General features: G+C 36.7%; 1 protein-coding gene and 1 pseudogene across 1 annotated transcript; one reads left to right on the forward strand and one right to left on the reverse strand.

Annotated features, from left to right (window-relative positions):
• Positions 1-1876: 1876 nt before the first annotated feature.
• Positions 1877-2699, reverse strand: LOC101976086 (large ribosomal subunit protein eL30 pseudogene; annotated as a pseudogene).
• Positions 2700-7295: 4596 nt separating this feature from the next.
• LOC101976375 (cytochrome P450 2C21) lies at positions 7296-24820 on the forward strand. The gene is made up of 9 exons (XM_005335297.4): positions 7296-7495; positions 8803-8965; positions 11041-11190; positions 14222-14382; positions 16058-16231; positions 17335-17476; positions 19514-19701; positions 23166-23307; positions 24408-24820. Exons 1-9 carry the CDS (start codon positions 7328-7330, stop codon positions 24587-24589), a joined length of 1470 nt encoding a protein of 489 aa, XP_005335354.2. The 5' UTR covers positions 7296-7327; the 3' UTR covers positions 24590-24820.
• Positions 24821-27461: the final 2641 nt, after the last annotated feature.

Consider the following 27461-nt stretch of genomic DNA (forward strand, 5'->3'; position numbering starts at 1 on the left):
TGTACCATTAAAAAAAGTGTGGAAAAAATAATTTACTGCTAAAAACTGCTAATGAACCCCTGAACCTTTGGCAAATCATAATATTTTTTTGTTGGCAAAGGGTTTTCTTTAACAGTTGATGGCTGCTGATAATTACTCAAGATTAAGATGGCTGTGGAAATTTCTTAAAACAACAGTGAAGTTTGGTGCATCAATTGACTCTTCCTTTCATGAGAACTTTCTCTGTGTAGCATGTGATGTTGTTTGATAACATTTTATTCACAATAGAACTTCTGTAAAATTGGAAAAAAATTCTTGCAGACACTGCCACTGCTTTTTGAGGTAAATTCTAAATGCTTTGTTGTCATTTTGTCATTTTTGGGGAAAATCCAAATAAGCTCTCTAGCTTCACTTGTTGTTAGTTGTCTTTTAAAATCACCAGTTCTGGAAGTGACGAAACTCAACAATCTGTACCTTAATCTTTGGGTCAAATTTCTGTTCAGTTCTACATGTAGATGTGTTAATTATTCAAGGACTGTTTGTCTGAGACTGTTGATATGTGGTTGGTTATTCTTAAATTACCTAATCTTTCTCTCCTCCCCCTTCTAGGCTAGAGATGCCAAAGTAACCAAAATGTTTTCAAGATTCATAGCAACGTCATTGTCATCCGATTACCAACCACCAGATCTCAAAATATCTTATTCCCTACCACCAGAGCAGCATTAGAAGTCGCCAGTCATCAATTCTTTCCTAATCTAACCCTACCTTCTCTTTCCCCCTCACTAGGGATAAAAGAAACTTACAGCCCAGGATGAGTTAAGATTCTTTGAGGATGCTGAAAACTACAAAATGGTCATGGTAATTAAAAAATCTAAATAATGGAGGACACATATCATGTTCATGGATTGGACAACTCCACAAAGGAAATGTCAATTCCTCCTAAAGTGATATGCAGGTTTAATGTAATACCTGTCAAAATCTCATCATCAGTTTTTTTGTAGATACAGAAAAGATTATTCCAAAATTTATCTGAGAGTAAAAGGAAGTAGGATATCTAAAACATTTTGAAAAATTAGTAAGGGGAAATCTAATATTGCCTCAATTTTCAAGACAAAAAGTGTTAATAATAGATATGTAGATCAACAGAACAGAATAGATTAAAAGTAGACCACACAAATATGCCTAACTGCTTTTTGAGAGATGGTAAGCCCAATTTGTTAAAGACTGAATAATAATAACACTTTTTTTTTAAAGGTCACTCATCTTAATGAGTTGTTCCCTCATGACAACATCTAAACCTAATTATTCCCAGTGCCTTACTTACAAATACTGCTATTTTGGAGTTAAGGTTTCAACATATGAGTTTTAGGGAGACACAATGATTCATCCCATAACACATAGATATGCCTCTCTAGGTGCTGAAGAACTTTGAGCTTCTTAAAGTCTTCCAGGGAAGGTTCTTTCAAAGGCACTTTGTATTCTGGTGAGTATAGGCCAATAGGTCTCTAGTTATTTGCCTTAATATAACTAGTTAATACTGAGGATGAGTTGGAGGGGTCCCTCAGAGCCCCAGCCAACATGGTGCATTTCTTTCTTTGAATCCTTAAAAAGCACAGCATGATCGAGGGAGTCTGAGGTCACCACCCTCATCGAGGGCAAATTGTGATAGAAAATATCTTCTTGTATTTCCTGAACTAACTTAAAAGTGCTTCACCCTCCTCACCATTGGCTTACCCCTTCCATGGGAATTACTCTTGACCTTGTTGCTTACTGTGGACTTGTATGTTTGCCCTCAATTACCTTTTCTCTTGTTCCAAAAGCAAATTAGAATCACCAAAGGAGAAAAGGAGTTTTAAACAAGCTCTGACAAGTTTTATTAAAGAAAAATGTTGCAGATTTACTTTTCACCAGTTTATTCTGGCACACTTCTAAGGATATCCAAATCACCTGGATCAATGACAGACAGTGTGTATCCTCTGTAGTATTTTTCCCATGCTGTGCCCCGTTCAATAGCATTACCACTGTAGTGATGGATGCCTATTTTGGCCAACATGGCATAAAACTCTCTTTCAAATTTCCTTAAAATTGCACAGTTGGCGAGAATGACAACTTTTGCTTTTCCCACACTGATTGTCTTCAACACAACAGCACATACTTTCCACCTTTCAAAACTAGCTGGAGCCTAAAGTTAATTAACTTTAGAGACTTTTTTTGTTTTTTTTCTTTTTGGCTACCATCATCTTGTCTTAGGTGAAGGATGGCCCCCAACCTAGAGCAGCTATCAAATGGCTGGAGAGCTATAACGGCTATCGGAAATTTAAATAAACAAAAATAAAACATCAGTGGTGGTAATCAAATATAACTCAAATATAACTAGTTCACACTTAATGTGTAATCTTAATGTGTAATCTTCCAGTATGTTTTTTGTGCACTTATATATATAATCTTTAGGAAGGAGAATATATTTTACATAGTGTTTTCTATTTTCTCTTTTACTTAAAAATTAAATCACAAGTATACTTTTTATAAAAAAAATATTTTTTAGTTGTTGATGGACCTTTATTTTATTTACTTACTTATATGTGGTGCTGAGAATCGAACCCAGTGCCACACACATGCAAGGCAAGTGCTCTACTGCTAGTTTATGACTCCAGCCCCATGAGTATACTTTTTTATAATTAAATATTCTTTTAAACCCCCACAAGGTACTGTAGACGCATACGTGTAGAAATGTCACTTAGGCAGAGCCAGGATGCAAGCTCCTTAGGCAAAGGGACTGATTTTAAGACAGTGACTTGTGTGTGTGTAAAGAATATATGTAATATAGATATGCTATTTATTATACCATAACTCTAATATAATAATCATACATAACTTTATGGGTATATGTATTTATATTGATAGATACATATAGATATGTGATTGTTTTAAAATCTGCTCTTTTTCCAGAACCAGATATGTGCTGGGGCAGTATATGGTGTTGAACATCTAGTAACTGCACTTTCTTGGATGTTTTTGAATTTTGTCATTCCAAAGTTTCAAAGATTACAAAAGACAAACTTCTTTGAACTCTCATTTTTATTTGTTCATAGGGAAATTATTGATCTGGCAACTGTTTAATTTCATAAGGATTAAGATTCTAAGAGGTTGTTGGTACATAATAATTAACTAATACTTGTGAAATATCTTTGAATTGAAATTCTTTCCAATGTAGAGTTCACAAGTTATAAAACAAGCATGGGAGTTTTACTTTGCCTTAGCAGTGGAAGTGAATTTTCTTGGTTGTAATTTTCATTTTTCTCATATGTAATATAGTAGATAAAATAGCTACCTGTTTCATGGGTTGATTATAAAATAATTACAAAGTCCTTCATGAGTTTCACAGACTCTACAAAAAAGATTTTTTTTTTAAATTTGGAAAAGCAATTTATTTTGTTTTTAAATACCTTAAAATCCTGCTTTAGGGCTGGGGCTATACCTCAATTTGTAGAGTGCTTGCCTTACATGCACAATGCCCTGGGTTCAATTCCCAGCATCAACACACACACACACACAAAACAAAAAACAAAAAACAACAACAAAAAAAAGCACCAACAACCAAGACACAAATCTACTTTAAAAATTCTATATTCTTTATTTAAAAATCTAATAGTAGCACTGCAGAAGACTGTTTCTAAATTAGGAAAATTAGATATCCACATGCAGACAAATGAAAACTAGACCCTCTGTGTCACCAATTACACATAGCAACTCAGAATGGCTTAAAGACTTAAATATAGGCAAGTGCAGTGGTGTACACCTTTCATGCCAGTGGCTTAGGAGGCCGAAGCAGGAGGATTGTAAATTCAAAGGCATGCTTCAGCAACTTAGCGAGGCCCTAAGCAACCTAGCAAGACTCTCAAAATAAAAAATAAAAAGGACCAGGGACTATTGTTATGTTTAACTAAAAAGAACAAATAAAATAAAGGATTGAAGATGTGGCTTAGTGGTTAAGTGCCCTTGGGTCAATCCCTGGTAAGAAAGAAAAGAAAGAAAGAAAGAAAGAAAGGAAGGAAGGAAGGAAGGAAGGAAGGAAGGAAGGAAGGAAGGAAGGAAGGAAGGAAGGAAGGAAGGAGGGAGGGAGGGAGACTCACACGTAAGCCCTTAATTTTCTAATCTAATTAAATAAAACAGGGCAATTGCTTCAGGACATAGTACTGGGCAAAGAATTTTTGATATGACCCTAAGTGCACAGGCAACAAAAATAAAAACTTACAAATGGATTACATTGAAGTAAAAAGCTTCTGTGTAGCAGAGGAAACAATCAACAGAGCAGTAGATGATATCTGTAAGCTATACATCTGACAAGTGGTTAAAATCCAGAATAGATAAAGAACTCAAAAAATAGCAAAAATAAAACAAAACAAAAACAAACAAACCAAAAAAATAACTCAATTAAAAAGTGGGCTAAATATTTGAATAGACATTTCTCAAAAGAAGATATACAAATTACTACCAGATATATGAAGAAAAACCTCAATATCATTAATCATCAGGCAAATATAAATGAAAACCACACCTTACCCTAGTTAAAAAGGTCATTATCAAAAAGGGAAAAAATAGCAAATACTAGTAAAGATGTGGAGAAAGAAGAACTGTTAGAACACTGTTGGTAGAAATGTAAATTAGTACAGCCATGTGAAAGCAGTATGGAGGTTCTTCAATAAACTAAAAATGGATGACAGAATCCAGTCATTTCATTATTGGGTATAGCCCCAAAGAAACACAAACAACATGTCAAAAAGATATCTGCACTCGCATGTTTATAGCAGTACTATTTACAAGAGCCAGGGTATGGAATCAACGTCCATCAATGGATGCATGCATTATATATATATATACACACATACATATACACACACACTATTCAACCATAAAACCATGGAATCCTGCCATTCTCAACAGCATGGATGAACCTGAAGGAATGTTAAGTGAAATAAGTCAGGCACAGAAAGGCAAACATGGGATGATCTCACTAGTAAGTGAAATCTAAAAAAACTGAGATTGTAGAAGTCAATTAGAACCAGGTGCAGTGGTGCACACTTGTAATCCCAATGGCTCCGGAGGCTGAGGAAGGAGAATCCCAAGTTCAAAGCTAGCCTCAGCAAAAATGAAACACTAAGCAACTCAGTGAGGCCCTGTCCCTAAATAAAATACAAAATAGGACTCGGGGTGTGGCTCAGTGGTCAAATCCGGATGAGTTCAATCCCCAGTACCCCTCCCCTGCAAAATTGAAGTCCATAGTAGTTACCAGGGACTGGGGAGAATAAAAGGAAAGAGGCTTGGGGAGAAGTCAGTCGTTGGGTACAATGTTTTAGTCTGGTAGGAGGAATAAGTTCGGGTGTTCTATGGCACAGAAAGGTGAATATAATTAACAATAAAGCATTATGCATCTCAATATTGTTAGAGAAAATTTGAACATGCTTGCCATAAAGCGATGATACAACTTTAAGGAATAGATATGCTGAGTTGATCACTACCCAATGTATACAAAATGAATCAAAACATCACACTGTAACTCAAAAATATATAAAAATACATATTAAAATATTTCCTTTACAGAAGTGGTATGAAGAGTGGCATTTTGACTTTATTTCATTTAGCTCCTGATCTAATCTATATCATGTTTTTATCTGTGGAATCTGGACATGGTGGTCTTTCTAGAGGATGGCATTTTGATGTGGTGAGGTCCCCAATCCTTGGTGTCCTGTATGGGGCTCTGTGTGTTCATGGCCAATTCTGGGGTCTTCTTCCTTTTTGGGCTGCTTCTTAAATTATAATTGGCAGATATGATGTGTCAGCAATCCTTCTAGTTCAAATGGTCATTCTTTGTGTATCTTGGCCAAAACATTGCTATTACAATATGACTTGTTTGTTTGGTACTGGGGATTGAACCAAAGACTTCTTTCATCCTGACAAGCACTTTACCACTAAACTATAGACTCAACATTTTAAAAAATATTTATTTTAAGACAGGCTATCTTGCTAAATTGCCCAGGTTGGCCTCAGACTAGCAATCCTCTTGCATCAGCCTCTGGAGTAGCTGGGATTACAGGTATATACCACTGCATGGGGACACAAAGTGATTTTTGAAGATTAAATGATCCAATCAGATGGAAAATGTCTGGTGCAGAAGACCCACTGAAAGCCACTTTAATTTTATGGTGTTGATTATATGCTTATTATATATTGAAGTAGCAGTGCTGTGAAATCAAGCTACTCAAACCTTTCAAAAACATATTTTGGATTAATAGATGATTGATGTTTGCTAACAGTATAGAAACTTCTAGAATATTGCCCATAGTACATAACTTTGTAGTTTTCATCACTGTTATTTTGAATTTCATTTTAGATATACAGAATTCTCTTTTACTCTTCGTATTTATTTGGTCTATAGTGAGCATTGAGCGGAAAGTGCACACTATACATGCTTTGAAATATACTGGATCCTTAACATTTCCAAAAAATTCATGTTAACGAAAAATAACATATTTAAAGAAATTCTGTGAATCTTAAAGGTTTTTTCATATCTGCAAGTTTCTAGACACTTTTAAATATTTGCAGGGTTGAATAACTGGAGTCTATTTCTTCCCCAGGGAAGAGCAGGCAATGCAGGCTAGGACTACAGGACCCTGACGGGAATGGATATTCAAGGAAACTGAGGAGGGGCACAGCCAGGGGGCTTTCCTCTGTTGTGTTCAGGCAGTTTCTTTCCATTACGGGGTTACGGGGTAGATTCCCATCAATTGTCTATCTGGTATCTTCTGGTAAAAGTCACTGAGAGAATGTTTGTTTCTTCTGCTTGTATGAGGATGACTTTAACAGAAGGGATATCATTTTTTTTTTTTTTTTTGCCTTGTGGTACTGGGGATTGAGCCCAGCCCTCTGAGCTCCAGGCCCTTCCCTTTTAAAGTTTATTTTGAAACAGGGTCTTGCTAAGTTGCCCAGATGGACCTAGAACTTGTGATCGTCCTGCCTCAGCCTCTGAATTATCTGAGATAATAGGTGTATCCTATTGTGCCTGGTGGGATATTCTTATAATTTTGTCAATTTCATAGGCTGAAGCCATGTTGAAATCAATTATAGTTTTCAACTTTAATTGTTTTAGTTGGAATGACAGTTAAAACAGGAATTTATCAGTACTTAGCGTCTTATGTTTGTTCTCATTTCTACCAGCAGGCCAAAGTGTACTGAAGATAGACAACATTTACCGAAAGTGCAAAGGGCACACAAGTTTGTTGACAAGAACCCACTATATTTATAGAATCACTGGAGTCTAAGCTTCCAGTTGCATTTGTGCAGCTTACCGATGGCTCTCTTCATTGTCTTGGTGGTTTGTCTTTCTTGTTTGATTCTTTTTTCCCTGTGGAATCGAAGGCATGCCAAAGGGAAGCTCCCACCTGGCCCCACTCCTCTTCCAATCATTGGAAATGTTCTACAGTTAGATATTAAGAATATTGCCAAATCCTTAAGCATTGTAAGTATGATTGATTCTCTTTCAATTTCGTTGCAACAAGTGAATAACATAGCCTTAGAGCTAAATAAAATATGGTCTTGGGTGCCATGTTTTAAAGGGGAGTATCCACTGGCTACCTGGATATGATTTTTTGAATGTATATAACTAGAAGAAAATGGCATCTATGAGGTGACTGTTGAAATTGTCAAAAGCAGGAATTCTCTATCTTTATTGTGACCTAGGTCTCTATTTTAGTATTTATTCTTTGATGACCTCTAATGGGAACGAAACTGTTTTCAGTTTTAGCAAAATCTACTGACTTACAGAGCTCCAACACTAAATTTTCCTGAAGCACATATCAACTTGAAGTCAAAGAAGTGACTAAGGGCTCAGGAATTCTGACAATTCCTATTACATTTACCAACTTAAGAAATCAACAACTTTCTGCCCCAAGTTTACATAGTGATACCTCTCCAAAGGAATTATCTGAAACTTATCTTTTCCCAGAGATAGCTCCCTTGCTGTAGCATTGCCCTAGAAGCTCCTTCTTCCTGTGCCTTGGGTTCTGGATCAAGATTGTGTCAGCATCTGTTTTACCCATTTGTTAATTCACGGCTTTAGGCAGGTTTTAAGATTTCTCTGAGCTTTGAGCTCCATTTCCTTAAGATGTAAATAATAATGATTTTGCATGGGTTATCTGAGTATATCATACACTTAGCAATAATTAATGACTACTTTGCATTAGGCACCATTGTAGTTGAATACAGGGGATTTTTAATGGTAAATGAAAATTTTAAAAGCGTTGCATTATAGAATTTGCAGTCTGGAGAGTAGGCAGATACTATGACTAGTTTGCCAAGTTTTCCCGTATTAGTAAAATGTACAGATCTTTGGTGCTAAAAGGATGATATTGAAAATGAATAACAAGGATGATTATCAGTGTAAACATGTATACATGGGGCAATTTGGAGGAACTTTTTTAAACAGTAAGAGAAATAATTTTATTATAAGTATAGTCAGGAAGGTTGAAATTGATGCAATTCTAGGTTTGCAGGAAAAGTTTATTAAGTCATATAAACAGATGCATAATATAGTCTCTGTCACATAATTGGAGCTGAATAATAACAATAGCAATCTTACTAATAGTATCATGATAAGTACCATTTAAATGTATTTTCTTATTAAATTAATGGTTCTAAAAGTTGAATTCCTTCATAATTCCTTTATAATGGTACTAATGAGACTGTACAAATAAAAATATTTCTTTTAGTTCTTTACATTTAAGTATTGAAATTCTCACTTTTCTGCATCTCCTGCTTCTTTTCCAGCTAGCAAAAGATTATGGCCCTGTATTTACTGTGCACTTTGGCATGAAGCCCACTGTGGTATTATATGGATATGAAGCTGTAAAGGAAGCTCTGATTGATCGGGCAGAGGAGTTTTCTGGCAGAGGCAGTTACCCAGTGATTGACCACATTTTCCAAGGATTAGGTATGATTGTTTTTGGGGGGAATGTCCTTGGGTTGATAAGTTGCAAGAATCCAAACAGGTGAAGAAATTGAGAAATTAGAAGCACTTGAGAAAATTTTATGAAATACACATTTCAAAATTCTAAATGAAGCCTATGAATAAATTGTTTTAAAGTTTTATTAAATTTTGAATCAACATATATTAATTGTACATAATAATGGGTTTTGGTGTGGTATTTCAAAATATGCATGCAATCTGGACTGATGAAATCCATCCTTCTTTTATCCACCTCCTCTGCTCCTTCCTGACCTCTAATAATCTCTAATAAATAAATTTTCTCTAAGGTGTTGTTATCTCATTTCCAAAATTTATGAATGTGACATAATGTCCTCATGAAACTTTAAATTCAGTGAAAGTAAACCATCTGACCACTAATGCTCTATGAATTTGTGCTTAAGACACTTTTAATTTAATTATGGCCAGTTGATATTACGAGCAAGTGACTGAAAGAGAGCAGGGGAGGTAATGACTATAGCATTCTATTCACCAAATATTTTGCTTCTTGGACTGAAGCATGGATCTATGAGGCTCTGTTAGAAGCCTGGTTAGTATTCATGGAATCATTGCGGGTTTGGACTATTTCCAGACCTGCTTTAATCTTTTATTCTTCTAAAAAACCTAAGAAGTATTCAAATCCAATAGAATACAAAGCATAAAGCACAGATATGCTCTGATAAAAGGATCAAGGAGAAATGCATAGGGATTATACATTGGATTGAAATTATAAAAGCTTTTTTAAAAACTTAAGTACAGATGCTCCTTGATTTATGATGTGGTTATATCCCTATAAACTCATCTAAGCTGAAAATATTCTAAGTTAAAATACATTTTGTACACTAACATCATAGTCTAGCATCAACCATTTACCTCCATGATTGCAAGGCTGACTGGGAGCCCTGGCCAACTGGGGCTGCTAAGGATCAGCACTGCATGTCAATAGCCTGAGAAAAAATTAAAGATTCAAAATTTGAAGTGTGATTTCTACTGAATATGTGTCCATTTTGCACTATTATAAAGTAAAAAAAATCAGAGATTAAAACACTGTTAAATTGGGGACTGTCTATAGTTGACCTGTCCAGTTTGGGAGCTGACTTTAAATTATTTAGCTTTCTGGTGGATCACTGGGTTCTGGAACACACAGATAAATGATCCTTTTCTTCTCTACATTGTGTGCTAAGAGCTTCCTATGCAAATTGCCTATAATTTTGTCCCCCTTTCCCTTCTCCTCTGTATCTTGTCTTAAGTTTGGAAGTCTGATTTTGAACTTACTGATGCTAAGACCACATTACGTGAAAGAGATTAAACAAGTAGAGGTGGGTATTAAGATGCGAAGAGCTATCTTAATAGTCCATGACTATTTCCTTTTTGTGAGGAATAGATTATAAGGAGATTCCTTTAAATGCAGAAGAGTTGTCTCACATTCTCTTGAGAATTGCCACCTCTTGATGATTCTCCTAAAATTCACTTACAATCATAAAAGTCATGCCTGAAGAGTCTTATGTTTTGTACTCACTCTGTTTTATTTATTTATTTATTTATTTAAATATTTATTTTTTAGTATTCGGTGGACACAACATCTTTGTTTGTATGTGGTGCTGAGGATTGAACACAGGCCGCACGCATGCCAGGCGAGCGCTCTACCGCTTGAGCCACATCCCCAGCCCTCACTATGATTTATTAACTGTGTGATCATAACAGCAAGCATTTTATTCCCATAATCATCAACATTCTTTCCAGTATAATGGGGACAGAACACTGATTCACAGAATTGTTCTGAGATTTTGAGGAGCTGATGGGTGAAGAAGAGCTTAATAATATGTAAGATCAAGTGTCTTGACAGTCAAATACTAGGTTAGGTGACAAGAGGTGGCAGGTGAGGTGGGGCTTAATGGGAATTTCTGAAGCTGCCACCACTATATTTACATTCCTGGTTACGTGTCACTGTCATTTCCTGAGATGAGTGAGATGAGTACTCCGGTAGAACTCAAGACCGTGGAGGATATTCATCTGTGCTCTTTTTCCTTTTGTCTTGATAGGAATTGTTTTCAGCAATGGTGAAATATGGAAGCAAACTCGACGTTTCTCCCTCACGGTTTTGCGGAATATGGGGATGGGGAAGAAAACCATAGAAGACCGAATTAAAGAGGAAGCCTTGTGTCTGATAGATGAATTAAAAAAAACCAACGGTGTGTATAATTATTTGTATAATTAACAGTAATAAGGTAGACTAATTGCTATTACAAGTAGAATTTTAGATAAGGATATGGAGTACCAAGTAAACTAGAAATTTACTTTTTGCTCAGGTGACAGTAGTAAGAAGTGGAGTGGTGAGGGGCATAGCCACTTTTAGGGTTGACAGGTCTTTAATATCATTACCCTTTGGCTTTCAATGTCAAGCAATATTCATCTCTTTGGTAGTGGAAGGAGAAAAGACCAAGGAAAACAGTAAATAACATTTAGGTCCTGCATGGATGTGTCACAGAAAATTTCTTCCTATTCCATGGGCTCTATCTTGGTAACAAACAGGGTCACACCTAACTGTGAGATAAACTGAAAAATGTGATTAATTATGTCCAGAGGAAGAAGATGAGAACATGCATTTTGGGAATTAACTAGCAGTCTTGGCCATACTAACTTTAAATCTAAGTAACTTTTCTAGTAACTTCTTAAGAAACGTTACAGAGTCCACCCAATTCTTTCAATGTGCATGGTGCGATTTGTCTCATATGGAAGAGTGTAGGAGAGAAGGGGGAAGCAGCCACTGTACAAATCTCAGTGTATGGATGTGTGTATGCACCTACAGGCCTGGGGGACAGGGGAAAGGAGGAGAAAGAGTGGGCAGGAGATCAGGCAGTAAGGGGTAAGGTCAGGATCATAAGGCATAGGTTGTTTTAGAACCTTATTATTTAAATATTTTAAAGCACATTATTAAATTAATAATACTTTATTCCTATGGTGAATCGCTGTTGTGTTTATTTATATAAATCTAGTTTCATTCTTAGAATAAATTTTTGGAAATGGATTAAGAGTGCCAATGAACATTTTTTGATACCTATTATGCAGGAAGGAAAGGAATGAGAATAGGGGCATATACTGTGCATATTGTTCTGTAAACTTATTTTAGATATAATATATCGAGTTGATAGTCTTGTATATTTGATTTTAAAGTACTCTCAAGACATTAACTGAATTCTCTTATTTCCAATGTACCATAATTTAATTAGCCAGCCTTCTACTTTTGGTCAGATGAGTTATTGCTGGTCTTTGGTGCTATTAATCCAAAAAAATGAAATTTATACAAAACATTGCAGATCTTTGACTATTTCCTTAGAATAAAATTTTGGAAATGGAATTAGCAAAATAACTTGGTTTTTAATACATATTAAATAGGAAGTGACTTTTTTTATACTTCATTTGCATTTCTTTTCTTTGTCTTTTGTCCTACTGAGAATGGAGTGCAGGGGTGCTTTGTCACTGAGCTACATCCCTAGCCCATTTTACTCTTTTATTTTGAGATTGTGTCTCCTTAAGTTGCATGAACTGGCCTTGAACTTGTGATTCTCCTTCTTCAGCCTCTGAAGTAGCTGGGATTTACAGGCGGGTACCACCATGACTGGACTTACTTTGTATTTCAAATAGAATTTACATTGATGGGTTCCACTTTCCTATGGTGACCATGACCTTTTCTCAGCTTTCAGACCTATGGTGACTGGCATTCTGCCTCATTCCACCTACTATTGGGGACCTCAGACTCTTGGGGACACCCATTTCAACATCGGATGATGCTAACTGTTGGAAATGTCTTCCATAGATTGAGAAAAAACAGTGTGTCTTTGAAACTTCTACTTTTCGATTGAGCTAATTGTTTCCTTGTGGCGTTATAGGGCTGTGTTGTCACTGCACAGAGGCAGGGTGCAGACTAATGCTGTGACACAGGCTGATAGGATATGAAAGTTTTATTATTATGTCATGGTGCTTTCTGGGAAGACAGTGATTCCCAAGCAGTTCTGAAAATGGTGTGAGAAAGAAGGTAAGTGATACTGGCTTGAGGGTTTCATGATGTTTTTTTGGAGCTGTGGCCAGGATGGGGTCCCTGTGCAGGGCAGGACTTGCATGGATTAAACTTCCTGCTTGTGCCAAAGGAGTGAGCACTTGGGATTTTTAATCCGCTTGTATAGATGTGGGTAGAAGAGGAAGACAAAGGAATAAAACTTAATAGCTATGGACTATCAAACATTAAAAAAAAATGGAGATTGCTGGGTGTGGTGGTGCGTGGTGCATGTCTGTAATCCCAGTGGCTCAGAAGGCTGAGACAGGAGGACTGGAAGTTCAAGGTCAGCCTCCTTGAACTTCCTTCTGTCCTGTGTTCCCTGCAATGTGATCGCCTTTGTCATTTTCCAGAATCGTTTTGACTATGGTGATGAGAAATTTCATACCTTGATTCACTATTTTCATGAAAATTTCCGACAGCAATTTAGCAAGGCCCTATGCAACTTAGTGAGACCCTGCCTCAAAATAAAAAAAATAAAAAGTGCTGGGGATGTGGCTCAGTGGTTAAGCACCCCTGGCTTAATCCCTCAGTACAAAAAAAAAAAAAAAGAAAAAAAAAAGAAGTTGTATTCTTTATTATGTAGGAAACCTGCTTTCAAAATTATAGTGGATTTTTTTCAAATATCTGAGTATGACTGAATTTATTTCTTATTACTCTCTTCTATAAGAAAATTATACTTGGATTTCCAAGGAGTGTTGTGTTAAATACAATTTCAAGTTCCCTCTTTTTTTTTAAACTTAATATTTTTTTTGTATTTTTTGCTTTTTAGTTGTAGATGGACATAATACCTTGTTTTATTTATTTATTTTAATGTGGTGCTGAGGATCAAACCCAATACCTCACATGTGCTAGGCAAGCACAGTTTTCTACAGGCAGCATGAGAAAGTGTCTACATAAAATGATTTTCATGAATTTTTCTTTTTGTGAGTTAGAACATTTGGAAAATAATGAAAGGAGTCAGATACCTGGGAATGGAAATTAACAAACAAACTGGAGCTTATTAGTCACTTTTGTTTGGGGAAAAACAATGAATTGATTTTTAAGCATGTGGAGTTTGTAGTGATAATGGCCTGTCTAGGAAGTTCACCCTTCCAAGTTATTTTAAATCATACATTTAAGATTTATATGAGAATTGTGTCCTAACTTCTAATTTCCATTGTTTTTAGGATCTCCATGTGATCCTACCTTCCTTCTGTCCTGTGTTCCCTGCAATGTGATCGCCTCTGTCATTTTCCAGAATCGTTTTGACTATGGTGATGAGAAATTTCATACCTTGATTCACTATTTTCATGAAAATTTCCGACTTGTAAGCACTCCCTGGATACAGGTAAGATCCAGTTCTATTTAAATGTGAAATTATCATTGGATCCAAGTCCATCTGCTCACTACTTAAAAGCCAATACTTGGGAGATAAGAGTTGATGGGAAGGAAATCTGGTTTACTCAAGGGATACCATCCTGAGAAAATGGAGGTGGGGGGCTGTGATACCTTAAAAATAAAGAATTCATACCCCATTTGAATCAAATGTATGATATGTCAAGATCATTATAATGTTTTGAGCAACTAATAAAAAAATGAAAAAAAAAAGTTCATCCTAGAGAACTCTGGTGCAAAAAGACTTTCCTGAGCAGGAGAGGGGATCACAGACTTCAAGGCTACATGCCGAGTCATACATGCAGGTTCATTAACCATCTGCCTCCCTTAGGGGTGTTTCCTTCTGTTTTACTGGAACATCTTTGTGATAATAACCAACTTGCATCTCCTAGGCCAGTCCTTAGAATTCTTTAGGCAGACACTTTATTTTCCTGCAAGTTAAATGAGATTCCACTTTTTATTTAAGGAGCTGGATTAGCAAATCTTTAGCCCATACACTGATGTTCCAGATTCTGAAAAACTAAAGAAAGAGAACTGGTTAGAAGGTCTTGGAACCTGTATTTTTCTTATTCCTTTTTCTTGCAATAGTTGCCTCCAGCAGTTCAGTCAGTCCCTTAAAGATGGTTTTGTTTAGAAATCATAATGCTGGGCAAGGGAATAGACAAAGAACGACTTTTGAAGGGACAGTTTTCAAGACAGGGTGAAATATGACAAAATGACGTAGCCATTATTGCTGCTACAATTCCCCTGTAGTCAACCATTCAATCATTAAGACACTGAACAGGGGAGAAGAGCAAAAGGCAACTTTCACAGAACAGTTTTAACCTGTTAAGTGGCTTCAGTTTCGGAACCTTCGGATAGTGGGAGATGAATGATATCACCTCCAGAATTCACAATTTTTAAAGTGGATTATAAGTATGTGGAGCTAGAGTGTTGATTTAGGTTTTCCTTCAGTTACAAAATAATTTTCTAGCTAATTTATTGCCCATACCTACCTCATCCCTCGGCCCTATTTCAAAATGGCTAAAGTGATGTTTATAAAGCTATTATTTGTAAACTGTTTGTGAGATATGAGGTTAATTTAATAGTTCAAATGAAATTTATAACATGAAGTAAAACAGAAAGAAAAATACAGTAATAGAGTAATTCATTTTAGAAAATTCATTTGAGAAACTTTTTTTAAAAAAAATCTATAAGTATAGAGCTTGATGATGTAAAATGTATTTCTTACTATGGTATGGTACACTGTCAAAAAATTCTAGTAGATTGTGTTGAACACTCATTAGCAACTGAAATTCTGTGTGGATTCATAAGGTCATCATATGCTCTATCTGGGAAAAATCTCAGAGAACAAGTAGCCTACCCCTTCATTTAGCATCCAGAGGTATTAAGTATTTCTGAAAGTAGCTTTGGCAAAACAACCAGTGAGCTACATCTGAAATCTAAATTTCTGTACATTTGTTAACCACAGACATTTTATTTGTGTCCTCTCCTTTAAATTCCATGTATGTTTTAGTGTAGGAAGTGGGTCTTACTCATTTGTACTCAGCATGTAGCAAAGTGGGTGACATCTAATAAGGGCTTATAAATGCTTCTTGAGTTAATGAAGGATTTTTTTCTTCTTTCAGCTCTATAATTTTTTCCCTAGTTTACATTATTTCCCAGGAAGTCATAATGAGCTCTTTAAAATCATTGCTAACCAAAAAAAGTTTATTATGGAGAAAGTAAAAGAGCATCAAGAATCTCTGGACATCAATAACCCTCAGGACTTTATTGACTATTTCCTGATTAAAATGGAAAAGGTATAATGTGACTCTGTCTTTATATCTCATGCTTGTGGGTAATGTCACTCAAAGATGAGCTTTGTTTTTCCATTGCTTGTGCAACCTTCTGTTAATGCAAATCATTGAGTGTCTTGCGATATTTTAAAATTCTCAGTGGTGAAATGACATGAAAGGATTTGTATTTACCATGATAAAGGCTGTTCTTTATTTGGGGGTGAATTGATACACATATACAGTCACATGTTCAAGACTGATGATAATGTCACTGTTCATAAAATCACCTCCATGAGCCAGGGGTAGTGGTGCATGCCTGAAATTCTAGCAGTTTGAGAGGCTGAGGTAGGAGGCTCACAAGTTCAAGGCAGCCTCAGCATCTTAGTGAGGCCCTCAGCAATTTATCAAGATCCTGTCTCAAACTAAAAAATAAAAAAGGCTTTTGGTGCACCTCAGTGGTAAAACACCATTGGGTTTAATCCCCAGTACCAAAAAACAAAACAAAACAACCAAACAAGAAACCATCCATGAATGGAAGGCCTAACAATTAGTTGGACACAGGAATAGATAGAAATCTGGGGAGGCTTACCTTTGGAGAGATTGCAGGAGACTTCACAGTTGAGGTAGGTTTTGAGGAAACTCTGCCTTAGATTAACAGGGAGGGTAAAATAGTTCCAAGGAATGATAATTGTAGTGGTTAAGTGTGTGGAAATTTTGAGGAGGTAAATTTAACTTGATTTTAACTGAGAAATGGTGGTGGGTATGATGACTGATGAAATTGAGAATAGTGATGAAGTTGGGGTGTGTGTACCACTGGAGGTCTGAAGGGTAGATTTCGACATGATGAAACAGACAGGGAGTAGCAGTGGATGACATAATAAAAATTACGTTTGCAAGACATTACGGGGTAACTGATTTACTCTAGTGGGTGGGAAAGTGAGGACTTAGAAGTTTGTAACTGGTTTTATTTTAACAGTTTAAGGGAATTCTAATATTCTTCTTTCTTCACCTTCAGCTATAGCATTAATGTCTGCCTTAATTTACCAAATACTTATGTTATATTGAATTATTTTATGTTACCTGGAAGATATTTTATTTACCAAGAAACTATCACACATCATTTCTAGGAAAAACATAACAAACAGTCTGACTTTACCATGGACAACCTGATCGTCACCACCTGGGATCTGTTTAGTGCAGGAACAGAGACAACAAGCACCACAATGAAATATGGACTCTTGCTCCTGTTGAAGCATCCTGAGGTCTCAGGTATGAGCACAGATGACAGGCAGATTGAAGTCCAGGTAGGTATTAGCAGACAACACTGTTCCACTGTTTACCTGCATAGATAATGTGCTAGAGATACTTTCATCATTTGTACTTTTTCCTACCACTGGATGGATTCAATTGAAATTAGATCACTGGAAAAAGAATGAAATGTTTAAACAACACAGATCAGAAGGGCCATGGTTGTTATTCTTGCTATGGTGCAGAATCCTTGATTTGGTTTGGGACAGATGCAGTAACATTTGTCAAAGGATCTGGACATCCTATAAGTAGTTTCTGACCACTTTATATGACCCCTTTGTTCTAGATAAAACTCCAACTCCCAAACCGAAGAGATAGCCTCTTTCTTTCTCTGCAAAAATCTCTTTTGATGTGTCTTCCATGTCCAGATAAATATACCTTTGTCAAAAGATATTTATACTCAAATGCATTAACAATGTAGGGATTTGCTCAAGAAACTTACAATATTTCTCAATCAGAAAGGCTAACTCTCCAACTAAAAAATAATTGTACCCCAATTTAAAAAACCCTTTCTTTGCCGTTTTAGAAAAATAAAAATTTCCTCACAAATATAACTTCTCTTGCAAATGCAGCTTTTTCATTTTCCCACCTCTTTTGTGTTGTATCCTCATCTACGAGGACATTTCCTTCATTGCTATATCATGACTTTGATCTCATGCATTGCAACACATTCAGTAGAAATAAACCTCATGAGACTTACCTCCATGATATCAGCACTTTGTTTTAGGTCCTTCTACCCTCCCATTGTTTATAGGGAAAATAAAAGCAAAACCTTAATCTTCCTTTACTAGTGTGCATTGTGAGATATGGTGCTCCTGTGTTTCTTTCACATGACATATACTCTCTCATGAGCTTTTGCAAAACCTATGCTGAATATGAGCAGAAACAGTATGTATTATTTTACAAACCTTTAAATCTTGTGTGTACTTCACAAGATGTTATTGTGTCATGTTTCCCCATCACTTCCATTTGGATTTCTTTTGCATCATGTTTGTATATGTTTTCCTTTCCTTTCTTCCCATCACAACTCTTACTGTGCCATTCTATGCCATTCTGATTTTATAAGTAGTTCCTGACCAATATATATGACCCATTTCTTCTAGATAAAACTTTAGCCCCTAAATCAAAAAGTGAAATTCCTTGTCTGAAATTCCTTTTTTCTTCTTTACAGCTACCACATGCTCCATTACAAAGTTGCATTCTCCAGGTGGTAGATAAATGTAACCTGACCAAAGTGGTAACATGGCATTGATACTCTGGAAAATGAGTTTAGACTCTAATAGTGGTGGCTTAACATTCTGATTGTACTTGTGAGCAGCTGTGTAACTTCAGCCTCCTCACTACCTATCCATGTTCCGGATCTCTTATCTGTTGTTTCACAGGGATGATATGGGAAAGACCACATATTACCTGGGTGTCTTTAGGAAATACACTTACTTCTCTGGCCAGGTTTCTTTCTAGACTAAACAAAATAATACCCAACACACAGTGCTCTTTTGAGGAATTATACTGTAATGAATTGTGCAGTATGTCTGTCATATATTACATTCTAAATAAATGTTAATTTTCTTCCTGTTCCCTTGTGCTTAATCAACCAAATATCTTATTCTGTTCTTCTCTTTATTAAGCATTTACTGCACCGAGTACTTCTTAACCTCTTGGAATTTACAATAATATTTATAATAAACGCTGGCACACACAAAGTGGTAAACTACATGGTTTTTAATGACGTTTTAAGATTCCAGATCTTTGAGTCTACACAAAATAGAGAATCTGGTTTGAAAGCTGAACTTTGTTGGACAATTATGTTTTATATGTGTATATATTTAGGTAATTAATTGACATCTAATTTCCCCAGGAAGTTAAAACTTCTATTTTTCCCTTATGGAGGTAATGATCCATAATTTCCCTATCTTCCACCACAATGATTAAGAAATCAAATAAAAGTTATTTCACGTCTTTGTCATTTCATATAAATTATCATTTCTTCCTCTCCAGCTAAAGTCCAGGAAGAGATTGAACGAGTGATTGGAAGAGACCGCAGCCCCTGCATGCAGGACAGGAGCCGCATGCCCTACACGGATGCTGTGCTGCATGAGATCCAGAGGTACATTAACCTCGTTCCCATCAACCTGCCTCATACAGTGACTCAGGACGTTAAGTTCAGAGAATACGTTTTTCCAAAGGTAAGAGATAATTAATCTGTGCTTCTCCTTAAGAACCTTAGGCTGTCAACGATTCCAATGTGAATTTCCTAAACTTCTAAGGGAACTCAGGCATCTCACCCTCTGTCCATGTGCTCCTTTCTTTCTTGTTTGTTGACACATTTTCTAAATAGAATAATGGTAGCAACCTCAGTATACTGATAGCTCCACCCTCTGCCTGGTTGTTAGTGCAATCTGCTTCCTTGCTCTCCCAGGTATGTTTTATTATTCTTGCCAATTAACCCGTGTCTTATATTCCCATCTCCCTCCCTCCCTGCTTTCTGATTCACTTATTTATAAAGAGCTTGATCCAATAATCTCCTTCCTCCTCCCTGACTTGAACTATTGAACCCAGTCTGCCAGAGAAGACTCTGCAACCCAGCAGGTTGGTCTTATAATCACGAACCCACAATACATGGGTATAATATTCACCAATTCTGAATGTGTCTCAAAGGTACTCAGAAACCCTGTTTTATAACTTTACTCATCTTGGGTCACCCGTGCCACAATGACTCTTTTAACCTTGAATTTTCCTCAAAACCCCAACTCTCTACCAGCTCCTTTATTCCAGGTGACTTGGTCTTCCACCTGACAGAGGAAATCAGAGCACTGGGAGGAAGTCCCTCAATTCCCTTCCTCTAGATACACACACTTAGCTGCATCCACACAATTCTCTTTCATGTCTGTCACTGTGAAAGAAATCCCCTTTTATCTAAAGTAAACCCTTCTAAACTGCTGCATAGCCCCTTTCTCCTTACTTTTTAAAAAGATCTTCCTTAAATAATAATTTCTTCTTGCCTCTTCATTTTTTTTCTTTTCTTTTTTCTTTTTTTGGGGCGGTGCTGGGGATTGAACCTATGGCCTTGTGCATGTGAGGCAAGCACTCTACCAACTGAGCTATAGCCCCAGCCCCTTCTTGCTTAATCTTCATCTTTTCCCTCTCTTCTGGCTCCTTTCTATCAGCAGTTGAACATACTCACATCTCTTACATCTTAAGAAAGATCTATCCTTAAACTCTAATCCCTTTTGCTCAAACTTTTCTCAACCATTTCCTCAAATTCAAAATTCCCAGAAAAAGTGGTTCGGTCTAGCCACGTAAACATTTCCCAATTGATCATCTATTCATCAACCCACTGAAAATTATCTTCTGTTCTAGTGATGCTGTGTTCATCCAGGTCATAGATGGCTGCCATGTTATTAAATTTAGCAATTTAATAACAGGCCTGATTTTGCTTGGCTTATGGCAGTGCCTATATTCTTCTGGTTGTGTCACATTGTGATCCACCCACTTTCCACAACAGTGGCACAATCTCTATTTCTCATGCTAAGTATTTATTTTCAATATTCTTTATCTTGTAGAATGTTGAATAACATTTGTTGAATTCTAAATGCTGAAGATAAAGAATGATATAGTTTTGTCTGCCTGAAAATGTCTTTATAATTAGCTGTTAATCTGTAATTTTGTGGGGCAGGAAGGTGATTTATTTCTCCCCAGATGTTGGAGTTTGGCCAACAAGTGTCTAATTTGAGAGTGACCCAGAGATTCTGTAGAGTTCACATGTAGAATTTAGGGCTCTTCTTGTCTGGCCCTCTCTTTTCTGGGATTCAGCCCCTTTCTTTTCAGCTTCTGTGTGGACAGCATAGCTGAAGCATGTCACTAGTTCTTCAAGACAGTGAGACTGATTATTATAGTCACCCAATATCCGCCCCCCGTCCCCCACCATGCTTGCCCTAGAGGTAAAATCAGTTCCTTTGCATTTGGGATCACCCCACAATATATGTAGGTATATGCATTTATATCAGAGATTATCTGATAGGATTCTCTCAACTTTTCCCTATTAACATTTCTTTAACTTTGCTGACTTATTCTTTTGCAGTCTCCTTGATATTAACACTATCCAATAAATTTTAATTTCTGCTCTTTTCAACTTTATAATTTTTATTTACTTATTATTGTTTCTTTATAGAACTTAATAGCATATCTACTTTTATATAGGGACATAATAGCTACTATTTATTTCTTTATAATTATTCTTTAAATACTTGGGCACATTCATAATATCCATCTATTTAGATGTTCTTGTGTGATAATTCTAGGATATTATGGAGTCTTTTTTATTGACATTTTTCTTTATGGGTTACATTTAGATATCAAAATATTGTGAAAACTTATCATTATCATCATGGTAATAAAATCTCTCTCCTTGAGCACTTTCACATGTGGCAGTATGTATGTAAAAAGTTTTTTGGGCTGGGGGTGTAACTCAGTGGCAGAGTCATCACTTCCATTAGCAGGACACTAAGTTCAATGTCCTCCCTAACGTCAATTATAATAGACTATGGTGGGTTGTTTGCATTTTACTAGTGATGGAAATGTAGTACTGAAATGTTAGACAACTTACATGTGGTAACATAACTTCATTAGACAGAGGCAAAGATTCCATTGACTCTGAAAAATAAACTGAATGTCGAAGTTGGAAATTCTCTCTCCTTTCTAAAAGAATATGCCGCAATTCAATTAAAAGAACATACCAACAGGAGGGCATCTGTTTTAGTCAGCTGTTTTGCTACTCTGAGAAAAGACCTGACAAGAACAATTTTAGAGGAGGAAAAGTTTATTTGGGGACTCATGGTTTCAGAGGTCTCAGTCTATATATGGTCGACTTTATTGCTCTTTGCCTGAGGTGAGGCAGAACATTAAGGCAGAAGGGTGTGATGGAGGAGGGCATCTCAGGACTTGACAGGAAGCAGAGAGTGAGATTAAGATCAGCAGATCAGGGAAAAATATATATTCCAGCGGCTTTCCCTCAATGACCCTCCTCCTTCAGCCATACCTTACCTGCCTAGTTACCACCCAGTTAATCCATGTACTGATTAGGTTAATGTTCTCATAACCCACTCATTTCACCCCTATACTTTCTTGCATTGCCTTACACGTGAACTTTTGTGGTGCCTCATATGTAAACCATCACAGCATCCTTATCAGTTTCTCATCTTGATGGGAAATTAAATGTTTTTCAAGAATATGGACATTCAAGCTACTGAGGTTCGAAGAAGACTTCAAGTCAGTTCTCAAGAAAATAAGTGGGATTTTCAGTGACATCAGCTCTGTTAGACAATATTGCAATTTATTCATCCAGAGCAATGCACTTCAGGGAGTTTCCTTGATCTTCTGCACAGGAAATGCTGTGTCAGACTACACCCTGCTGAGGATGGCCTTGCAGTCAGTGGACAGGGCCCTGGACCAGGCATTACATGGTTAAGATCTGTTGGGCTTGGCTGTTCATTTGTTATGTGACATGGAGCAAATAAATTCTCCTTTTTGTGCCTCCCACTCTCCTCCCTCATCTACAAGATCTATAAGAAGATTAGGTGAGGGATTTCTAATTGTTTTCAAGTTCCATGACTCATTTATAAACTAATTCATGTGTTTCTCTTTCTGAAAGGGCACAGAAATAATGGTGTCTCTGACCTCTCTTCTGTATGATGAAAAAGAGTTTCCCAACCCACAGAAGTTTGACCCTGGCCACTTTCTGGATGAAAGTGGCAACTTTAAGAAGAGTGACCACTTCATGGCTTTCTCAGCAGGCAAGCAAGCTCCATTTTCATGTGTGCACCAGGGGTCAAGTGAGAAGGGAGACTTCTCTGTCTCTGGCCTGCACGAATTGCCATTTCTATGAGGCCAGAGGCATGTTCAGGTTGTTAGGTTTTTCTCATTGGGTTGGAGGCTCTGCCCATTGATTCTGCTTCCTGACCCTGCAGAGATTCTGAAGAGCTCCTAGAAGACCAGTTCTACCAAGAATTTTCTCAGTTACCTTGAGAAGTCAGTTTAATCAATAACATTACTGAGCACCTTATGTGTAGCAATCCCACACTGAGATCCAGGGATACGAAAGTGAATAAGAAACAGATCTTCCCTCCAAGAAAGAAGAAGATTAATTCACAGGCAATGAAGTTGCAGTGTGACCAATGCTATGCTAGAGGCTGCTGTGAGAGCATAGTGAGATGAGCTCCTGACTGGTCTTTTTGAGGCAGGGGAAGAGCATTTAGAGGGTAAGGGAAATTTTTTTTTTCAGGAAATAACATTTGAGTATTTTGTCTTAATTTATTTGTAAGGGTCTTTGTAGGAAACAGGTGGCAAACACTCAAAAATGTTAGTTGAAGGGTCTAATGAGGAGGCTGTTTTCGGAGGTGTGCACAGGACAAGGGAAGTGGCCAAGTGTGCTATTAGGGACTAGTATCAGCAAGAAGATGTTTCCATCCCAGGTTGGAAGGTGCAAGGGAAGGAGGGTGTCCCTGGAAACTAAATAGACATTTAGCCAAGATACAGTGGATGCTTAAACTGCAAATGGGTGTATTGGTAGATGAACAAACACAGTCACTGCCAGAAGTCGGAAGTGGGAGGGTGGGACTGAAGCACTAAGTACTCTAAGCTCTTTAACACCCAGTTGTACGAATTCTAAGGAACTGGGTCCTGGCTTAATACTGTCCCTAGAAGCTAGTTTCCAGGAAACAGATAGACATAAGGAAAGGAAGAAAGGGAAGAAGAGAAACCAGATTTGTGGATGAATAGAAGCCAAGCATTAATTATTCATTGATTAATATATTCATTAATTCTGTATTATTTAAGCCTCCTCGTGTGATAACTCAGAAATAGAATTAATAATTGATTTGTGTGTCATTTTTAGGAAAAAGAGTTTGTGTGGGAGAGGGCCTGGCCCGCATGGAACTGTTTTTAATCCTGACCAGCATTTTACAGCATTTTACCTTGAAACCTCTGATTGATCCAAAAGACATTGACACCACCCCAAGTACAATTGGGCTAGGCTCTATACCACCCTCCTATGAACTCTGTTTCATTCCAGTCTGAAGAAAGGGAAGGTTGCCAAATTTCTGAAAGAAACCCTACAGCCTCATCTGAACAAGTCCCCCACCCTCCCAACGGCTGGTGTGTCAATCATTCTGTATGCCCTAACAGGAGGAATAACATCCATGAGCTCTGTGTCTTCTAATTTTCCCCACCCTTCAAAATTCAGTTCAAACTTCCTGCATAAGAGAAACCTCACTGTTGAAAATCTAATAAAATTCTTGTTGTAATACAGTTCTGAGATGATAAGCTAGAGTGCATCTTCAGTGTATACCAAATACAAAGAAACTTATAAATTAAATAGTTTATTTTAGTAAAAATTAACAATAAGAAATTATTCTATGATTTAAAAAATATTTAAAAGAAAATACAGAATTTATGCATCTCTCACTTCTATGTAACTCTCTAGGGGAATGATTTCTTGACAGTTTGTTCAATAGGCTTTTGTCTTTTTCCATGGTTATTAAATTATAATTATGTGTGCACATGTACATGTGTTTGTTGTACATGTTTATTCATGTATGTACAGGTATATGTATGTGTACGCATACAGGGAGGAAACATGGAAAGATCGTTCCAGTCAGAGGGAACAAATAACATGAAGTAAAATCTGAATTTGCCAGTTTGTCCAAGGATACCTTTTCTTTTTCCCTCTAATGTTAAACACTACCCTCTCATGCACATGGACAAATAGGACCTAGACAAATTAAGGCAAATGAGAAGGGAATATGTATATTTGGTGATATTTGAACACACAGAGGAATACTTACATATGTGTATGTTTAAGGTAGCTAGGATTTGGAGATGACATTTATATACTGTTATAGATATTTTTACAGGCAGTATGAATAAATGTCACTCATAATGTCACATTATCTGGATATTCCATAATTGCCAAAATTATTTCCCTATTCAAATCTCTATAGTTATGTGATATTTAGATTATTTTTTGAACTGTTAATGTAAAAATGCTATGTGCACATATACTTTTATTCCTGTACTTCATCAGGGTGGTTTCCAAGATAGTAAATGACTGCACAATAGTGTATATGAGCTTTTACTTCAGAGATGGTGAAACATAGTGCATTAAATATTATAAAAGTGTTTACTTTTCTATTATGCATGTACCTAAGGACTATGTTGTTGTAAATCATGAGGATCTAATCCTTTGGTAGATTTAGTAATTTTTGGTTTCTTTTCATGAATTTTTTGAAGTAGAAAATTCTATCATGTGAAAATAATATTTCATTGCAATGATCAGAAATTTCTAGAAATAATGTCTTTATCTATGTTTCTGTATTTCTGTCCATGTCTTGTTCCCTCAGTGACTACACATACACATGCATACAAACATATACACACATATGTAAATTAACATTTTTTTTGACAAATGTAAAGCTTTGTAGGAATAAGATAACAGAGTGATTGGAATAGCTACATGGGGAAATCTGATAATTTATGTGATTTTACCCTGGAAGTGATTGTGGATTTGAAATCAGGATGTAAAAGCTGGAAATGTTGACTACAAAATGTCACATAGAAAATTTAGAACTTGAAAGGAATTTTTGCCAGATTCTCAGGGATACAAGAAAAAAATGGAGTTTAGAGAACATCAAATAGGAAAGATAAATATCTTGACTTCAGTTGAATCCTGAAGGTTAGTATGAAAGTCAATATCTAATATTAAGTGTAGGCCTAAAGTTCAGGAGTCTTAACACCAGAGTTCTGGTTTAAGTAATTGTAATCACTGACTACATTGATCCACTCCTAAACATGCTTCTTAAACACATACTCTTGACTAAACAAAAGTAAAGTCATCCTGAGCCTCAGATTATCATGACATTATTTGATGTACAATGTGAAGCAATATTTGAAGAACTCCAGACAAACATGTGATCATGTTATATCTGATATGAGGCATAGACATCTTCTGCAGTTTCAGTTTTTGAAGATTTTTGTTCATCAGATCAACCCAAATTTTCTATATCTATAATTTGATTGTGAAATTAATAATTTTCTAATTCAGTACCACTTTCAAACTTTTTTTTTAAAAATCTGATGATCAAAGAGACTTATGTTTAATTATTGTTTTCATGGATAAGAATACAGAATGGAAATATTGCAGTACAACAGACTCCCATGAAGAGTACTTGCATCCCCAGTTTGCTCCCAGCCAACACGGATCTCACCACCTAAGGGAAGACTCAGACCTCTGACCCTTCTTTCAAAGATGGAGTTTCTGGGTTGGGTGCTGTGGTACACACCTGTAATGCCAGAGGTTGGTGAGGCTGAGGCTGGAGGATAGTGAGTTCAAAGCCAGCCTCAGCAAATGTGAGGCACTAAAGAACTCAGTGAAACCATGTCTCTAAATAAAATAGAAACTAGGGCTGGGGATGTGGTTCAGTGGTTGAGTGCCCCTGAGTTCAGTCCCCAGAATCTTCCCCGCCAAAAAAAGAGTTTCTGTTCTCCAGTCACACTGAACCCTCACCATGCTCTAGTGCTCTAGGCATGGATATTCTACTCCAGCTGAATACCATGTTCCTCATGAGGATTCTCCCATTACCACCACGAAAGGAAATGTGAACATGGAAGGAGACACATGTGATTTCACGGAGAACACAGTTCTGCATAATGGGGCAATAAAAGCATGTGTGTGTGCATAGTATGTGCACATGCAGATGTGTGAGAGGTTGAGTTGAGGTAGTAGGCATGTCTGTATGAGAGGGAGTGAGGGAGGGGGATGGGGAGAGAAGTAGGGAGGATTAAGCTCATTTAAAAAAACTTCCTTGGAATTTGAGGTCCCCTTAAGTTATAATTAATATTTTCTTCCCCTGATTCCTGCTCTGATGTTTATGGTGATTTCTCTTCTTTTTCT

The sequence above is a fragment of the Ictidomys tridecemlineatus genome, chromosome 1, assembly GCF_052094955.1.
Source record: "Ictidomys tridecemlineatus isolate mIctTri1 chromosome 1, mIctTri1.hap1, whole genome shotgun sequence".
Taxonomy (NCBI): domain Eukaryota; kingdom Metazoa; phylum Chordata; class Mammalia; order Rodentia; family Sciuridae; genus Ictidomys; species Ictidomys tridecemlineatus.

Bases quoted from the DNA above. Each gene is read 5' to 3' on its own strand.
- LOC101976375 (XM_005335297.4), top strand. From the start codon at position 7,328: ATGGCTCTCTTCATTGTCTTGGTGGTTTGTCTTTCTTGTTTGATTCTT. The intron at 14,383-16,057 runs GTAAGATCCAGT...TTCTTCTTTCAG, and splicing joins TAAGCACTCCCTGGATACAG to CTCTATAATTTTTTCCCTAG. The intron at 19,702-23,165 runs GTAAGAGATAAT...TCTTTCTGAAAG, and splicing joins GAGAATACGTTTTTCCAAAG to GGCACAGAAATAATGGTGTC.